This window comes from Cygnus olor, chromosome 17 (assembly GCF_009769625.2).
Source record: "Cygnus olor isolate bCygOlo1 chromosome 17, bCygOlo1.pri.v2, whole genome shotgun sequence".
NCBI classification, from domain to species: Eukaryota; Metazoa; Chordata; class Aves; order Anseriformes; family Anatidae; genus Cygnus; species Cygnus olor.
This window is the reverse complement of record NC_049185.1, coordinates 4,968,689-4,987,735: the sequence shown is the minus strand read 5'-3', so window position 1 is coordinate 4,987,735 and position 19,047 is coordinate 4,968,689. Positions and strand designations below refer to the sequence as shown.

The 19,047-nt window shown below is 46.4% G+C and overlaps 1 protein-coding gene across 1 annotated transcript in view; it reads right to left on the bottom strand.

Moving 5' to 3' along the window:
* The window catches only part of BCR (BCR activator of RhoGEF and GTPase), a 95,282-nt gene that overhangs the window by 8,920 nt on the left and 67,315 nt on the right, over window positions 1–19,047 (bottom strand). Inside the window, 8 exon segments of the mRNA XM_040577132.1 lie at window positions 6,391–6,522; window positions 7,211–7,308; window positions 8,026–8,100; window positions 8,931–9,035; window positions 9,609–9,684; window positions 10,457–10,576; window positions 12,003–12,171; window positions 12,430–12,551. Of these exon segments, the coding sequence (XP_040433066.1) occupies window positions 6,391–6,522; window positions 7,211–7,308; window positions 8,026–8,100; window positions 8,931–9,035; window positions 9,609–9,684; window positions 10,457–10,576; window positions 12,003–12,171; window positions 12,430–12,551 (897 nt within the window).

The following is a 19,047-nucleotide window of genomic DNA, read 5'->3' as shown; positions in this document are numbered from 1 at the left end:
CCTGAGCTCCCATTTTCAGCCTTGCTTGACCTCCTTGGAGTGGCCAGTTGCAGGCTGGGGAGCAGCTGGCTCAAGTACTCAGACTTAACCCAGCAATTCCAGTGCTGGCTGAAGAGTCCAAACACATCTGATTTTGCTGAAGAGTGGTACTCTGCTCAAGCTATGCTGGCAAAAGAGAGAAAAGAGTTTCCTGCATGGGGGACTGCTATCAGCAACCAGAACCCAGCCAAAGCAAGCAGACTTCAGCGCCTCCTGAGATGGCTTTGGGATCCTTGGCTCTGGAACACCTGAGGCACAGTAAGAGTGGACGGAGGCAGCTGCTCTGGGCTCTGTGTTGGGAATTTACTGTTATCAGCAAGCAAAGACACCAGGGCTATTTCTGCAGCACAGTTCCTCCCTCTTACAAAATCCCATATAAAAGCAGAGTTCTCTGCAGGGCAGAAGTAAAAGTTGAAACAATGGCAGCTCCTGTATATTCTGGGAGAGCTTAGATGCAAGCACGCATCTTTCTTTCAATTCTTCAATAAATGAGCCCGGTGCTGCTGTCAGCTACAGAGATGACACATCCCACCACCCCTGCACCACTTCCCCCAAAAGACAACCAGCAGAGAGAAAAGTTTCTCCCCACGTGCTCACACCACAGAACCCCCAAGAAGCAACAGATGAGCGAGTCAGGCCAACCTTATCTCCACGCACTTTGTTACGGACGTGAGCCCACAGCGGGATGCTGCCAGCACACACATGCCTTCCTGTTGAATTGGACCGGTTCCTGTAGGTGCAATTGTGGCAGAAATTCCTGAAGACCTCTTGTAAGGAATAGTCTGCAACCAATAGCTCCCACATTTTGGGACTGCAGAAAGGTCTCTGAGGCCAACGGGCAGCAGCGCTTAGCTTCAGTGCCTCAGCAAACCCAAATAACAGACTGCTTGCCAAGAGGGTTTGCTTTTAACTCTGGCGGAACAGATCCGCCCCCGCCAGTGTGACTGGCCAAGGTCCCTACAAGTTGGCTAGAATCTAGGCTGTTCTCCCCTGAATTTCCGTGCTGGAAGTTTGGTTCCTTTCAACTACTGCATTCTTTCCCAGAAGCAAGAGGAAACCATTTCTGAAGTGTCTGGTTTCCTATGAAGAGGAACCATGCTCAGTATTCCTGAAAACTTGACCTGCAGCTGCCTAAAAAGTCATCCTGTTAAGCTGCCAAAATGGCCCTGCTGATCATGCAGTCACAGCTAATCCTCCAAGTCAGAAACAGTTTTCTATATGCTTTTAGAAAGGAGTCACCAAGAGTGTTTTATTTGTAGCAGAGACTGCTTAAGATTTCAGGGAAAGGAGGGTTTTGAATATTTGCAAAAAAGTATAAGGAAGATTCCAGCATGGCCTGGGTTATATGGCTAGATTATGAACAGGGAACTCCTACCACTGTGCAAAACAAAAGTAAGCCAATAAGACATTAAAAATATGAGTCAAAGCCCAGCTCTGTCCCCACAGTGAATGTCGTATGGCTGCAAAGAGCGAGCAAAAGCAGTGCTCTGAAGCTGAGAGCTCACAGAGAGACACTTCCTTGCTGGGTAACAACCGAGGCTGAGCAAGGACTGCTGCTATACGTGCTGCTACCCCTTGCTCCCTGATCTCTGCACTCTGTTTCAGGGCCAGAGGGACCCCTGCGCTCCCCTCCTGCTGGCTGACTCTTGGTAGAGAACAGCTTGTTCCGAACGGAGCCAGGTGGGGAGAATGAGCACTGGGCAGGGGGTCTGGCTGACCTGAGACAACCCTGCATAAAGCACTGGCAAGAGCAACAATAAAATATTGTACCTGAGGTGTTTTCTAAGTAACAAAGCCAAGTTAATCGAAACTAATAAAAGAACAAAGCTTGAGTAAGTTCTCAGCAATACTGAGTGAAACAGGAAGATCAGGTCTAACAGTCTGATAAAATCACAGTCGGAAATAACAGAGTCAACAGGAAGCACAGAACGTCATTTACACTTGGAGCAAGCTTTTGGTCCTGCGCCCTACAGATGACCGACCTTCTAAGGCCAGCAAGAGCAGCAGCAGGAAAGGGCTGCTGGAGCAGACAGGTTACAGACCAGACTGGAGACAAAGAGTTAGCGAGCGTGATGCTCCAGCATGCAGAGGGCCAGTGACAAATGGGGTCATGCTGTCTTTTGGCCTGATTTGGAGAGCGGTGACCTGGAAGAAGGAACACCGAGTGGGAGAATGCAATCTACAGAGTGCCAAAAGGAGGCTGCTCCGAGCGAGCGAGCACACAACGCTCGCTTTACCAGCCCAAAGAGCAGGGAGGCACTGCGAAATGGCTGCCTCTGCATTAATTTGACAGTGAAATTTACTGCACCTCTAAACATTTCCTTCAGTTACTTGGTCTGAGTGACGAAAGGCCCTGTCTCATCTCCACTGAAACCGTGACAGATTGTGTTGTGTTTCTACAACCTAGGCAAATAGGACAGACCTGCTAAGAGCCTCGTGGGCTTGTTCGTGCAGTCCCCACCACAAGCACATGCTGCAAAGGAAAAATACAGACTAGGCTGAGCTCCCCTGGCACCTCCAGTCCTCTTGTGGCCTGTTTTTTGGCATTTGCAGTGGCAAGCTACAGCCCCAAATTCACTAATGAATCAAGCAAATGGCTCTCTGTATCCTGCACAAAACACAATAGAACAAAGTGGCTTGGCACCACAGGGATTTCTGAGTGCAAGGTTCTAGCACTCATAGCAACTTAGCACTGAATTAAGACAGACAATTAGTGTACAGAAGTCAGCAGAGGCTGAGCGTGCAGAACACAAAGTGATGGGGACCTGGGAAAAAGGCGAACTGAGGACACTGGTCAACAGCAAATGCAAGCCAAGCACTAAGCAAGCAGTCTGTGCTCTGCCTTAAGAAACCACCACAGAGAGCTTGCTGATTTTTTTTCCCCCAAAAAAAGAGAAAAGATAACACACAGAAAGAGGGAAAAAGAAAAAAAAAAAAAAGAGCAAAGATGCATCAGTGGAAGTGAAATGCCTGGCAGCAAGAACTGAGGCAACCTTAAAGTTAGTGTGTTTTATGTTATTTACTCGCATTACTTCCTCCCTTTATTAAATCTCCCTGGCAACTTTACACTCCATCAATTTTTAAGTGTAACTGATGCGACATACATGTTGTCAGAGTCTCATTGCTGCTGGAAACTCCCAGTCCAGCCACAACCCCATTCTTCTCAAAGCTCCCCACTGACATGTTAATCTTTTCTGCCATCACCCTTTAGATATGACCCATTGCCTTCTTCATTTCCACCCAATTTTATTGCTGGAATACTGTTCTGCATGAGCAAACTGTTCAAATGAACTCAAGTGTGTAAAAGGTTTTCTGAGTTGACACTTCAGAGGTACTGCAAGTGACTGTTTTACATGGAAAACAACCTAGATGTCTGCAATTGCCATGTGCGCTGCTATGAGACATCCCAGATAATTAAGCAGATAAGAGTGATTGTTTTGCATGGCAACAGAGGAATGATGGCGCATTGCTACCACTGAATGACTGATCTAAGCTCATATCCTCTCTGATTTTCCAGCACTGCTGCGAGAGAGAAGGAAACAATTTGTCTGAGCTGATCATGCAGAAATAAAAAAAAAAAAGTAACAAAGGAAGCCGCATATCTAGGAGGCACCAACTGGAGGAGATTGATCACAGGATGAAGCATCAGTTTACTCATGCAGTCTGTTCCCAGTGCTGAGGCCAGTTTTGCTGACATATGTGCTCGCCTGGATGCAGAGTCTCAAGACCAAACAAAAGGCTGCTACACTCAAAACATGGGGAGGTGCCTGCCACAAGAAGTACAAAATTCAAAGAGCAAAAGGGCCAGCCACCCAAGTACCAAAGACAGATTGCAAGGTAACAACAGAAAGAAAAATAGTTCAAAATGAGAGGCAAACTGATGCGTAAAACTGAACTAAGCCTCATGCTTCCTGCTATAAAATGATACCTGTTTCCTCCCCCTACCCCAAACTCCCCAACAATCTCGGTTTCAGTGTACCCAGCAATGGCACCTTCTCCCTGTATTTCTCTGAAATATAAGAGAAGCCCCCATCCATGAATACACACTAGTGAAACAGCTGCGCATCCAGTGCTGCCATTCCCAGGTCCAACAAGGATTTTACTTCTCTGTGTACCAGAGGTGCTCCCATATTAAAACTTTGTGGTTTTACTTTTGAGGGGAAAAAACTTGCAGATTGGCAAACCTCGACCCTCTTAAATGTGTCTATAAAAACAGGTAAACAAAACATTCCATAGAAAGAAAAAATAGAAGCAATGGGAGATATTAAAATCACTGCCCATTCCTGGAAGCTTCTGACTACACGGACCAATTTTCAGTTTTCCTTCCTCCAGTGCCATTATGTAATGGAGAGATTCAGTAAACGTTTCACAGCCAAAACAGCCCTCATCTCCTTGATGCATTGTCTTCATCTTTGCAGCCCAGAAAACTTCATGAGTCAGAAATCCCAGAGTAGGAAGTTGCAGATTTACAATACATGGCTTAACAATACATTGCAATTTAGCCAACACAGAAATTTTCCTGTTTTAATAGCAGGAAGATGCAGACACGATTATTGATATTCTCAGAGTTTTTAACTACAGGGAATTCTGGAAAAAACTCGCCCAGCTTCACAGACCTTGCCTTTACGTAGGCTGGACTTTGGCTGAATAACAACAGTGACAACAACAAGAAGCCATGGATAAAAACAAAATGGAAAATCCTACCTACACTAGAAATTCTCAATAAAACAAAACTTAATGTAAAAGCGCCTGCGAAAATCCTGAAAGAAAATGAATATAAAACTAATGACAGGAAAAGACGATGACAGCATTAATACCGCTAACTCTAAGTCACAGATTAACTTAAGCATAAAATGCTTTAACACAATGTACACGTTTTGTGCATAGAAATGCCTATTCTCGTGGGGAAAAATGTTCAAAAAATTAAGATCTTATACCACTCTATGTAAAACATTTGAAGAATTAACAGGGTCAGTGATTCCAGAGTTCTCTAATGAGAACACACAAATCTCCAGGGCATTTTAGGGCTGAAAACTTGCTTTTTTGTAGTTGCTCAGCTCCACAGAAAATCAGCTTTTATAAGCAAAAGGGACGTGCTTATCTCTGATTAGCCTGAGAAATGTACATAGAAGTCACCCTATACTTGAAAATGTACATACAAACCAAGACATTATTTCAAACACCCACCATGCATTTGGTGGCAAGGCTCTCCCTGAAAATAGCATGGCAGCTTCAGGGCTGCAAGTAGGGAGGGAAAGGAACAGGACTCACGAAATTCATTTAGACAATGAACCCTTCTAGAGAAACAGTGAGATATGATCCTGCAAGCCACCCTCAATCAGCACTGTTTCTGAAATCCCACAAATGACAGCCTATGTGATCATCACTCAAACACTGGAGAAAGCTGAAATACAAGAAGTGGTGAAGAGCTAAAGGTAAATGCAGGAGAACTGGTGATATTTTTCAGTGTGCCAATAAGGAAAAGATATCTGGGCAGGGTCCCCGCTGCTTACAACAGCCAGTCCAGTTTAAAGAATGCATCCTCAGAGCAAATGTTCAAACACTCCCCCTAAACCTGTGCACAGACAACGCAACAATCTGGAGGAAGAGCAGGAACACATGTTCACCATGACATCCTCCACTGAGGGGCCCGATTTCTCCTGCATGGTGCTTTAGCTCTTTATCACACAGCAGCTCCCTGAGAGCAGCATCCGCTTGCAATCATCTCATTGCCTCCCCTATCATATTGCAAATTTGCCACAGAGACAAAGTGTCCCATGCTGATTCACAGTGGTGGAAAAGTTCAAATAATCCATTTATTTCAGAGGCAGCCTGTTGTCATGGACACTAAACTCTGGACACGGCAGTTATCAGGACAATAAGCCTGTCCTCCAAGGCCTCGCTAGCACATCAATCAAGTTCTAGCACATAGGGAAGATAGCGTTTCTTCAGCATGTTTTACAGAGGGGATACTATATTCATTACTTCCTCTTTTGTCACAAATGGAGTATTCTCAACAGAGCCCAGGGCTCAGTGACCGTGTAGTTACTGTATACTCTGCTAGACATTTTGAATATAACAGAGAAATCAGAGATTCTCTGATTTAATTTTCTTCTGAAAAAGCATCTTTTCTACAAGGATATTGAAGCAGACATGGGGACAAGACAAGAGGGAAAAGGCTGCTGACTTCCCACCTGTGAATCACACTGTATTCCTCACTGTTTGGAGGAAAAAATCTCCATGATTCTCAAAATCAGAAGGCGGAAAAAACCTCTCTGGGGCACTCCAGGACTCAAAAGCCAATTACGATTTGCAGTAAGGATAGCAGGAATGAGTTAAGCACAGTCTTACCTGGATCTGTCCTTTCCCCATTATGCGATCTGTGCTCTCTCCGTCCTCTTTGGTGAGCTTCATTTTGTTGTAGCACTTTTCATAGCACAGAATCCGCAGAGTTTGTGAGCCTTCCAGCTCAATTTCAAACTCCTGCAGGGTACCAGGAAAGGAGAGAGCAATGAATACACCACAGCATGACACCAGTCTCTTAATAATCAATTGAATCTCTTTAAAACTCATCAGGAAGGAGCACTTAAGGTCTGACAAAAACCTCCTCCCTAATGCAGGCAATCCAGGATTAAACTGGAATTGTATTTTGTATATACAAGATGGCCAAATCAGAGACTAAGATGCTTGACTCCTTAGCCAGGTTTCACTGAGTTTCAGTAACACATCATTCAAAGAAACAAATTCATCCATGTTCCTTATATTTAATTTTGCTCTCCAGCAGGTTTGCAAGTTGGCAATAAACAGGTACAATGTCTAATTCTTCCTGTTCAGAACAAATAAACAAGAACACCTCCAAAGAAACCTCCTCCTTCAATGTATTTTCACTGATGTCTTAAAAAATAATCATACTTACCTTTTTAAATGATGAAATGCTGGACAATGCAAGACTCAGTTTGTACTGAAATGTTTGTTTAGCTATCCAAGAAAAATCTGCCACAAGACCTGAGAGCCACGTGAACCTGCTAAAGATGTGCTGAGAGGCAGCACATGCAGCACAAGTCCAAAACAAGCAGCATGAGCTGCAGACAAAATGTTCTTTCATTTGTAGTTTTTCTGCTCATGAACTGATGGCACATGGAACAAGCCACATTAAGAAAATCCAACCTACCTCGTTCCAGTTGGGCTCCGTGGTGTCTCTGTAAACTCTAGTTTTAGCCTTGTTCACGAAATACCCAAAAGAATCCACCTCTAATGTGCAGTACAAATCTGAGGAGGGGGGGCAGATGCAGAAACTTTGTAAAAATTTCTAAAACTCGTACCTTTTCCTAAGTTTTAGGGCGTTACTTCATTTATATCTTCTCTGTATTCGTACCTGTAGCACTGGCCAAGGCAAATTTTGTCATCTGGACCAGCAGAATTACTTTTATGCAGCTGAAGTACCAGTACAGTGTTATAAATAACCTCATCACAGACAAGCCCTTCACCTATAACATGAGTCTGTTGTTTGCTTCCATCCAATATTTCCCAGATCAATCCACAATGAGCAGATGGTGTACACCAATGAGAAATGAAACTTCCTCAGGTAGATATTGGATCTCATCAACACATCAGAGCTGATTTCACTGACAACAGCATTAGCATAATATCCCTCAGAGACAAGGTTAGGGGCTAGCCATCAAAAACTCATTATCTCCACAAAGTGATTAACTATGTGGTACCTAGTGTTTTTGAAGAACTAGTAGTAAGCTGCAGACATTGCCTCTATTTGTATGTTTTAAGTTATGTTAGCCAGCTCCATTGCATTCCCCTAAATTTATACCAATATCCTGATTTCACTTCCAGTTCTCCAAATCACCTCCTCACCATCATCCCAAATGCTGCAATCCTAAATCAATCCACGACCAGCTGTCACAGCACCTGAATTACCTCACCCCTACTATCTAACCTCCGTCAACACCTCTGTATTAAAGAACTGCAACTCACTTGAACTTTGTTTGAATCCTGTGGCAGAGTGGACAATGACATTCAGGAATCCGTAGAGACCTGGGGATTCATCATCTGCACAAAAGAGGCAAGGAATTCCGTTAAGTTCACAGAGAAGTCAAGAGAGAAGGACAGTGATGAGCTGATTTTACACAAGTTTATGAGCACAGGTTTACACAGGTTTATGTTCCTAAAAACAAATGGGGCAGGAGCATTTAACCTAGCTGTTTTAGTAAAAGAGAGGGGGATACTGTTCCAGGTTCAGTGTCTATTTCACCTGCAGTATCTTCTGGCAGTTGTGGGGTTTTACAATGCCACTTTTGGGGTCAGCATGACAGCATGGAAGAGATTCAAAGGAGAAAAGTAAAAATAAAAATGCCATATCTATACTACCAGGTTACATAGTAATAAACGATGGCCTTTGACAAAGTTTTGACCTAGGCTAACCAGAATTCTTCCAAAGGATTCCCAGGCATAGTTCAAAGGTGTCCCAAGCCAGGGCTCTAACAGGCATGCACATCCCTGGCATGATGGCTGCGTGCAAAATCAGTGGACACATATTGGAGGATGTCCAGGAATATTTTACTGATTCAGATGAAGCCATATAATTTGGAGCTTGTTTCTTCTTTTTTGTTGTTGCAGCAAACATTGGGATCACTAATTGCTTTCACTCCTGCTGTTCTCTTTTCGTATGCTATCATCTGCTTCAACTAAGCTACAAAAGTTGGCTACATAAGGTCTCAGCTTTTGATTTACAGGAACCATCAGTTTGTAAATCATCACCAGGCTGAAGCCTGTAGCAGATAGAAGCAGTAAAAGCAACTCTAGGGGAAATGCACAAAGGCAGACAGAGACAGATTTTCTCTGCAGATATACCATAAGAAAGCACAAACTAGAGGTCTCACCTTCCTTGTTGATAGTGAGGGGAATGTTGTGGACTGTCTGAAGTTTCACACAGGAGTTGGTCAGCATCTGAAGCTCCACTGATGTGAGCGAGAAGCTTTTAAAGCCTGCCAAGGAGATTCAAAGGAAGAGGAATTAAAATTCAAAGCAAAAGCTGGGCTCTCCCGTTCTGGACAGGACCTGCTCCCTAGACATTGCTCGGCAATCGTACCACAGCGTTCAGGTCTGCACTGCCGCTGCAACCCATCCCCATTTAGGGCATATTCAGCTCTGTTTAGGGCATATTCAGTTACTCCTTGGAGTGAAATGTCTCAATGGTTCACAGGAAGCAAGGGGCACTCATATTCTTGCAAAGCCAAAAACCACCCATGCCAAAATAAAAGTTTCTTTGGACTGAAGCCAGGTAAAAGGGTGCAGCTGTTCCCTCCACCTGGAGCTGCACAAATCTCTGAGCTCTGGGGTAAATTGGACAATCTCTCCCCACGCATTCCCTACATGGTACTACAGTCAAAGTTCCCCTAGAGAGGCTCAGATGTGCACAGACAAAAGACATCCATGTTGCACTATAAGTTTCAATGCGTGGTCCTCTTTTCTCAGGAAACTCTGCCCAGACCTCACCCTCTGGACTCCTGCTCTTGGATCACAGTATTTGTACCAATGCCCAGCTGAGGGTCACTCACATTTCTTCTGCTGCTCCCGGATGTTCTCCCTCCACTCTGCCCTTTCATAATCCGATGAAATGAGGAACGTGTAACTCTACCCAGGAAAACAGAAGAACATTAGTCTGACACGCCATTGAGAGCAGACCTGCCTCCAACATCTCCTCCAGTGAAAATTCTTAGCTATACTGTCCTTCTAGTACTACTGCCACTTGCCCTACATCACAGCTTTGTCAGTGACAGGCAGGACTCTGGCAACGTGCCTTCTCAGCAGTGTGCCAGTGGTACCAACATGGACTCCTGCAGTCAGAGCTTTCACAGAGCTCCACCCTGCAAAGAGCAGCTGTGTCCCTGGCAGCATGGGGTCCCATGATATTCCTTGTACCAGTTGCACCATGAAACCCCAGAGTCTCTACAGCAGGCCAAGAGGCTGATACAAGCTGAAGAAGCATGCACCAGCTTGTGAATTTTAACTGACTAGTAACAGGATCTTGGGAGCATCCTTTGTCTTTGTGTGTGCAAAGGCCACAGTGAAAAGCTCCAGTACTGCCAGAGCAGGTGATACCTTTGGCACACTGAGCATCCTGTGGAGCTAAAAGGAGATTGTTCACAACCATTCAGCATCCCCGGTGCCAAGTGTAGCATACAGTTCTGAGGAGACAGCCCTGAATGCACTAAGCCTTGAGCTTGAAGGGGAGTCTGAAAGGGAGTTGCTGCAGAGCTTTTTGTTAGATGAAGAGAGCATTTCCTATTGCTCTGCCAGGGCAGGTCCATTTGTATATGGCATATACAGGCACACAGACACACACACAGTCCTTTGACAACTATCTTGTACACAAGGCCTGAGGCAGACCAGAAAAGCCACTCACCTTGCCATTGCGATTGTGTACCCGGAAGGCCATGTTGGGCGACATCAGCAGTAGGAGTGATTCCTGCTCTGAGAGCTTCTTTTTCAACCTCTCAATGACCTTGCTGCCCTTATTGGCTCTCTGAAGGGTGGGGGAGAGAGGGAGACAGAAGACATAAATGTCATTCTCCTGCACTTGCCCCCATTTACATCAACATACATTTTCAGACCCATGGTCCCTTCCCTCTGAGAGTAGCAAAAAGGCCCCAGGCAGGAGAAACGCTGTCAATGGGATTCACAGGGCTCCAGCTGCTCAGGAAGGTGTTATCTCTGCAATATCTCTGCAGCCAGACTTTGTGCCCAGTTCCAGCTGCCCCAGATGAAGGTGCAGGGGTACATACCCACTGCCCCAGTTACACCCTGTATTTTCTGTTCTAGAGGCTGCAGGCAGCATCCCATCACTGGGCAGCCATAGCACTGCCAGGTCCTCCACAAGCATCCTTAGTCAAGCAGAGTGAAGGCAACTTCTCTAAAAGCAGCTCGGAACTCTATCACCAAAATTCTCTCCCATCTGCTACTCACCAATGCATTTTCAGAGGTCACCTAAAAACAAGTTTTTTTTTCTTGGAAAAAAAACAGCCCCAAAGCCAACCACGTACATTGTTTGGCACTGATGCACCAAAGCGTGTTTCCTAGACACCTGCACCTTGTGAGTAAGAGGCTTCCACACAGTGTTCCTCCTAGTATCTCACATTTTCCAGGAAACCCTCTCTGAAAGCTATCCAGGGCAGAGGCACAAGAACCATGTTCTTTGGAAGTGCGGGGGATTTTCTTCTCATGGTACAAGCAATTTTATTCATATCCTTCTCTATAGACCAGCAGGCTTTTAGCTTTCAAAGCCTTGTTTCTCATTTGGGTGGCAAAATGGTTCAAAGTCTAACAACTCGGAGAAAACATGTCTTGCAGGCAAAGACAAGCCTGGGCCAGAGACACCATATCTGTGTCAGACTGTCCAGTCAGAATAATTTGTATGCTCTTTGTATACTTGCTGTTGCTTTGACACTGGTTAAGTCAGAAAATGCTAGAAAAGCATAATTGAGCCTGAAAAAATTCCAAAGTACACGCTTCTGACCAAAATCACTTGCAGGATCATACTCAGACAGCTAGAAGTCAGACTTCCTAAAAAGTGGTATGCCACACTCCCAGTCCTTCTCGTGTCTACAGCATAAGAGCTCCACTCTCCACATGAGTGCCTGGATAAAGCAGTTACAGGTGGTCCCATGCAAGTAGGGAAGCTACTGGCTACCATAAAGCATCTTTTGCAGTTCCTGCATCCTCAAAGGACACCATCATTCAAGTGGTGCAGTAGGATGAGCAATGATGGGCTGCGCAGCAGTCTAGATATCACTGCTAACAGAGCTGCACCACAAATCTCCGCTGGGTGGTCTGTCTCTGCAGGACTCCCCATGCTGTGTAGGTCTGGGAATGCTGCTTCTATCAGCATCTCATGTCAGCAAAGATACTGAATCTGTTCTATACTTTGGATGGAGCGCTCAACCCCTTTTTACCTTTTCACGCTGGATGTCATTCTTGATCTGGGATATCTTGATCTTCATGGCATCCAGCTCCTCATCAGGTACCAGTGGGATGTTGGGCACTGCCTCAGACTCATCCACCATTTGGAAACTAAGGTCCGTGAGTGGGATGTACCATTTACAGTCATACTGCTGGCTTTTTCTGAAAGACAGAAGTTCCAAGCCTTTACTATTACTGGCGCTTGGCAACACCCACTCCCCCTTCCCACAAGCCCTTCCTCATTATAGTTCAGAAGATACAGAAATGGGCACAGCTTCAGTGTGACTTCCAGGTGGAAAAAATCTGGTAAAAGGCTGCTCTCCAGTAAGAAACTGGAGTATTCAACTATGATTGCTGGCTAAACCGAAAACTCTGCTGAAGCTGAGATGCAAAGTACATAGTCCAGAAGGGAAACCTCACCCTCCAATCTGCTTCTTGAGCTTGGCACAGAGGAATAGATCAGTAAAAAGAAAGACATGACGTAGTTTGCGAGCCCCCTCAACTAGCTCCACCATGAAGCTGTCCTTCAGGAGCTGCCGGTGCTGGTGAAAAACAGAGAAAATGTTTTGGTTAGTGCAGGAAGGGCCCAGGTAAGGCACTGAGCCCCCTCAGCAACACACTCCATACTCCTTATGTATGACTCCTACCAGAGCCAATTCAGTAAATTGTTCCAATACAGAGGGGAAAAAAACAACAACAAAAAAAAGGCTGTTAAATGCTCCTTGTTGCAAGCTCTGCTCCCTACTGCTGCCTTCTCTCCCAGGGGCAACAATGGCCAGGCACCTCCTTCCTCGTCTGGTTCCAGGTCAGAGCTGAGGCTTGTTTCCAGCACCTGTCTCTGAGCCCGTATAATTTATGGTGAGTCATTGCCTGGCTTCTACATACCCGAGGGCCACGATTGCTCACAGCACGTCATCCCCCCCACAAACCAGTAGAGAGCAGCAAACACCACTTTTCTATCCAGGCTTTCCCTGCCCTCCCCAGGAGTCACTTCCCAAGCCACTGGATCCAGCTGAAGCTACCCCACCACTGAGAGGAGCCTACCAACACCTCCATTCCCAGCAGCAGTTTGTCAGCATTAACAGGTGAATGCCATTGCTGCTTCTTTATTATAACTGCTGTTAAGGGATGATTCCTGACCAAAATGTGTACCTAGCAAACTCCTCAGTAGTCCCTTACCAGCCTGTGTTTAAACAGGACCATCTGGATATGTCCCCTACCCCATGCCTGTTAAAAGCCTTTTTTTTTTTTTTTTTCTCCCCTCAAGTCAAATATACATTCCTCAAACCCAGATGATGTAAAGAAAGTGCCTAACACTGATGCCATTATGTCTGCCTCTGGTTCCAAGAAGCTTTACAACCTTCTACATAAGAGACACACACTGGAGGGCAGAAGCATCTCTTTCCTATTTCCCTTACAGGGACTCTGCAGACAAAAAGGCTGGAGCGCTGGCACTGAGGCGGATGGGTCTATGCTGTCACCAGCGACCAACGCAGGAGTTTCAAGCCCTGCTCCACGCTCAGACCTTCTGTTCTGATGTGTCAGGATCAATAAGAGTTTGAGTGCACATCTGGAAGAATAAACATCTCCCACTGATTTTCAAACAGAAGTCAAGGATATGAAACTCAGGGCAAATTTTATTCCCACAAATTCGGATAACTGTCCGTTTTGCCTCGCTTCATGGCCAGTATAAGCAGGCACCATCAGTGTATCCACGCAGGTCTGCTAAGACACTTTTTCCTGACTCACAGTATTTTTCCTTTCTATTCCAGCTAGGTAGGAGGATGCTCCCCTGATACCAGTGAGTGACATGGCACTCATGCTGTACACGCCATGACAACGTCATGGCTGGAGATTGGAGAGATCTAACACTGCCCAATGCTTGCCAACACCCCTCCTGCTGTTTCACTGCCAGCTTTCTCCAGGCCCATGCACGACTTGTCAGTAGGACTCGCTGCTGGCCTGCAGCATCTCTGCAATCACCACACATGCAAAAGCCATCCTCCTTTTCCAAAGGCAGCTCTGCTCCGGTGTGCAGCAGTGTGCAGTAGGAAAGCAGTTAACCTGAGCAAGGTCAAGACATCCAAAGCAGAACTGTACCTCAGTTTCTCTGGGTTACACCTCATGGGTTTTATTTGCTGCATGACATAACAAGCCTTGAACACATTTACTGCAGAGAGTGGGAGTGCAAACCCCCGCACTGCCTCTCCTTCCTCCTACCATCCTTCCCATCTTGGCTCTCCAAATGAAAACAAACCACATCAGTCCCGAGCCCAGTACACATCATGGCAGGAAACACAAGGGAGAGAAATGTCCTTGCAGACATAATTCTTGTTTCCACAGTCTGTCCTAGAGCACCCCAAACTTCCTGACATGGGCTAAGAGTCTACATTTTACTGTCTGCAGCTGCACTAGCACCACAGCAAGCTGCTGAAGCACAGATAGTGTCAGCATCTCATCTTGGGGCCACCTGCCAATGTACAGAAGTCCTGGGAATCTGCAAGCAGCAGCAACCAAAGCTGCACCTTCCCCATAGTGCCAGGAAGTTAATGCTGCTCCCTAGCAGACTCTTGCACCATCTCTGGGCATGAGCCTGTGGAGATCTGGTATCCAGCAGTGATTCAGGCTCTGAAAGGCCTGTACATATGTTAATGTTTATTTTTAGGTGGGCGTGATCCTCCTGGCTTCTCCTCGTGGTTTTGGAGAGAATGCCTGCCTGCATTGATGTCTCTGCTAATGATGTGCACTTGTGCATGCCTCCCCGCTCCTGCCCAGTCAACAAATCCCAGGTAGGCAGGAAACTAGAAACATCCAGCTTTAAAAATAAGTAAATAAGAAGGAGGTATGTTGTCAGTAATAGAAACACTCTCCACAGCTGCAAAGAATTTCATTTGGGGGCAGTAACAAAGCAGGGAAAGAGATTTTCTGAACAAGCCAAAACCCTGATCCCAGGTTGGTAGATCTGATGAATATTAATTATGCTGCAAATCAGCTCAGCTCCTCCGCGGCAATGAGAATAGCTGCATGTTGCCAGCCCAACCTCAGCCCATTGTTCTTAGGTGTAAAGATGTTCTCTCAACTCACTCACCTCTGCTACCCAGGCAGGCATGTGCCACAGTCCTGACCTGCTTTGTGTCCCCCTTTTGCCAGGCACTGGCAGTGTGTTTGGTTTTGGCAGTATTCCTCTACCATCACCTAGACCACAGTATTTTGAAGATAAGCATGTCTTCAAGTGAAGGGATGCCCATAAAGAGGCACCAGTGACTGGAAGTCCTTGTGTCAAGCCTCCACAAAGTGAGACTAGAAGAGCCCATCGCTGTTCCCTGCAGCAAGGCCACAGACCTCCTCACACAGCCTGCCTGCTCCACCCAGACGACCCCTTCTCCTGTGACTAAATTTGCACCTAATCTGCCACTGCACAGGCCTTGGCTGTCATCATCCGAGAAGAATTTCGCCAAGCAGCCCTGCTCTCTGTCCCACATCTCCCCAAAACCCAAGCAGAAAGCTCAGCTATACAATGCCAAAACAGGGGTGTGATTTAACAGCCTTCGCACTTCCCATCTGGGACTTGGGTACCCCTCCTTTGCACTGAGTTTATTTTGGCTGGCACTCCTGGGTACAAATTACCCAGATTGACAAGACACAAGTTTTGGCAGCAGGATCTCTCAGAAAGAGAGCTGGGTGGGAAGAAGACAAGGGCGTATTTCCTAAGCTTGACTGGACGAGAAGAGGTGAAAGGGATGTATTCCAGTCATCCACTCGGAGGAAAACACTAAGCTTCCTTGAGCTTTCATTCTTCATTTTGTCTCACTCCTGAGCTAGGTGGGAAGGTCTCCCACAGGGAGCAGGGGTACACTGCCACAATGAGCAACCAATGATCCAGGAAGAAGAGGACAGGAGAAAGGGTTTGCGGATCAAGTCATAAGGGCATGGAGCTTGATATTAGGTCTAACTACCAGCTTCTCTGGGAAAACAGGATTTTCATTAGGGCTGGCCACAACAGGCATGCACCAGGCTGCGCAGCATCAGTGGAGCAGAGGAAGAGCACTTCCAGCAAAGGGTCACATCCTTTGTTGCAGATGATTCATCTTGCCGGGAGGGTTCAGTAGGTCAGTGGGAAACAATAAAAGCATTTCCCAACTGGCTTACCAGATCCCTGCCAAACCCCACGGTGAGGGAGCGCAGGGCACCTTCCTGACCTCCCAGCATGAGTCAGCCCATCCTATCCCGCCCTGGGGGAGCCAGCAGCCCCCTCAGGCAGCACGTGTGCCCGTCAGGTGCCCAGGCCACCTTAGCTCCACTGGTCCTCTCTAGCATTTTGGGCACCAAAGCCCACTTTGGTCAACTCCCACCTAGGGGCAGCAACAGCTGTTCTTTCAGTGGCCTCTTGCTAGACAGGGTCTCCTGAAACACGAAGTCTTTTGGCTTGGTGATCCTGCTGTATGAGATGTACAATACCTCATGTGTTTCTTAAAGTACCCTGAAATAACATACAGGCTACAAAAACACCAAACTAACATCAACAAAACAAGGGTTTAGTATCAGAGTGGCAGTCTGGTGGCAGAGTGATTCCCTCTCTTCCACAAACGGCCCCAATACTAGCAGATGTCCAGCCCAGGAGATTAGCTCAGCTACAGAAAGATGTTTGTGGAGGCCTAGAGGAAAACCTCCCATTTCGTATCAAAATTGAGTGAATTGGGATCACCTTTAATCTCTTACACAGGGCCTGGGCAGACTGTCACCTCCACGAGGCTGTTGCTAAGCTCCTGCATTGGTGCAGTAAAATTCCCAAGTCTCCCTTCTAGACCCTGCTTTCCTTTTCATGTTTTTACCTGCTGCTTCTCCCACCCATTTCAGTGCTCTGGACAAAAGAGCTCTCCCTCTACATCCTTCAGTGCCTGGATACCTCTTTGGATTACCTACTGCTGTCCTCCTCCTCTTACCTCCATTAACAAGCATCTCCCCCTTCTCTGCTACCAACCTCACGACTACCTATGTGCTCATCTATTCATCCTACAGTGTTTTTGTGCTGTTTGCACATGATAAATCCTGCTGCTGTCACGTACCACTTAACTCCAGGAAGTGTGGCAGAAGACCAGCTTGTCTGAGACACGTTACAAAAAGTGGAATGTAAAAATATACTCATCCAGAACCACAGCTGTACAAAGAGTTGTCTCCTCACGTGAGTGCCAAGGAAAGAGCTCATCCGATGTGGTGACAGCAGAGGCCTGCAGTGTGCGTGGGTGAGAGCCCCGGGAAGGACTGGAACATGTGTGATGCAGGAGGAGGAGGGTAAGAGCAGGCGATGGGTATTGGCATATGTCAGCGAGGAAGAGGTGGTTTGGTTTTCTGCAGAGCGTAGGAAGAAAATGATTCCTCGTGTGTGTGTGCATGTGTTGCAAGACCAGCATTGCAGAATAAAGGGATTCTCTGCCTAGGGAGCTAAATTGGCTGCTCTTTGAGCATTTTAATAGCCTTTTTTTTTTTTTTTCTTTCCAAAGCTTCTGTCACCAGGAGCTCTCTGACTCCAGCTGCGAGAGAGTGTGAAGCATCCAAGATCATTTTTGAGTGCTCTATTGCCAACATCTGCCCAAGGCAGCAGGAGCAGTAGGCACCAGGCCTCAAGCTGTGCATGCCTGCCTGGGTCTAAGCTTAGCCCCCAGCTTTCCAATGGCTTTAGTTTGCACTTCTGTTCCCTTGCATAGCTCCTTTGCCCTTTCTTGTTCCTACAACAGCCTCTGCTAAGTCGAACAGGAGCCTAAAACAATGACACCCTGTCCCTTGATTGCAGTTACAAGCCACATTTAGATACACAGTATAGCAGTCTGCCAAGCAGCCTCTTCTCCTTAGTGCAGACATGGAAGGTCCACAGTAGCATAAGCTGATCCAAAATGTGATCTAGTGGACTTGTTCCCAGAAGGAACTGCCTGTCTGCCCTCTTGTGTGCTGAGGAGATACGACACTAAGCCAAGGTTTAGCTTTCAGGCAGCTCCATTCCTCCATACCACTGTGGGGTCACACTAATACCAGTACCAACACTTCAGAGAGGGTGGGACTGAATGGCCATGGGCAGGGCAGAATGGCAGCCACCACCACTCAGATTGGTTTGAACTACCCTGAAACAACACACTGCAAAGAGCACTGGATGAGCTGCAGCCAAGGGAGGGCCCCAGCATCTCCCAGATTAACTCTGTGATTTGCTGCAGTTTTAACAACTCCTGCTTTACAAGAATGGGCTGAACTATCTGGAAGCACAAGACAGCACCAGCTTCACGGTCATTTGCATCCAGGTTCAGATGAGAAAAAATACACAGTCCACATCGGCGATCTGTTAATCAGTCTCGCGGGGCTATCACTCCTTCCCTTCTAGCTTATCTGGCACATCCTTCACCTCAAAGCATACATTTTCCTGTTTCTCCAGGGGACCACCCTCTGTAAAACCTTAAACAGGTTCCCTGTTCAAGACCAGAGGATAGCAGTAAAGAAGAGTCAGTAAGCAAATAAGGTGCCTGCTCCATGCTCCTAAAAGGTGGAAGATTTTTCACCACTCCCATTCTGAGTCAGAAGATGCTGTGCTACTCAGACCCCCCTTTTCCTTCCCTCTGTGAATGTGTTTGATTATTTAGAGAGTCAGTGAAGTGGATATCTGCAGATAACCCATCAAAAATGTAAAAAATAAATAATAAAATAACCAAAGTAGAAAGGTAGGAAGAAAAGAAGCAGTAAGATAAAGGAACAGTACGGGCTGAAGGGAGACAGATCCAAAAGTCTGGAAAAAGCCCTCCTGGCTTCCTTGTGTTGTCATCTACCAAGGGCTCAAATGCTTCCTCAGAGGTACGGGGACAGTGCTGGGCCTGAAATTCTTAGGACAAGACCAGAAAAGCTGTCAAAAAACTGCAAGGCCTTCACTCCTCCCATACCCTTTCCTTTGAGTCCTACTGTGAGGACACATCCAAACCCTTCTGCAGATCATGGAGAAAACATCCTCAGCTCAAGACCTCTATGCTCTGCTAGCTAAATTCAGCCTCAGGGCCATTC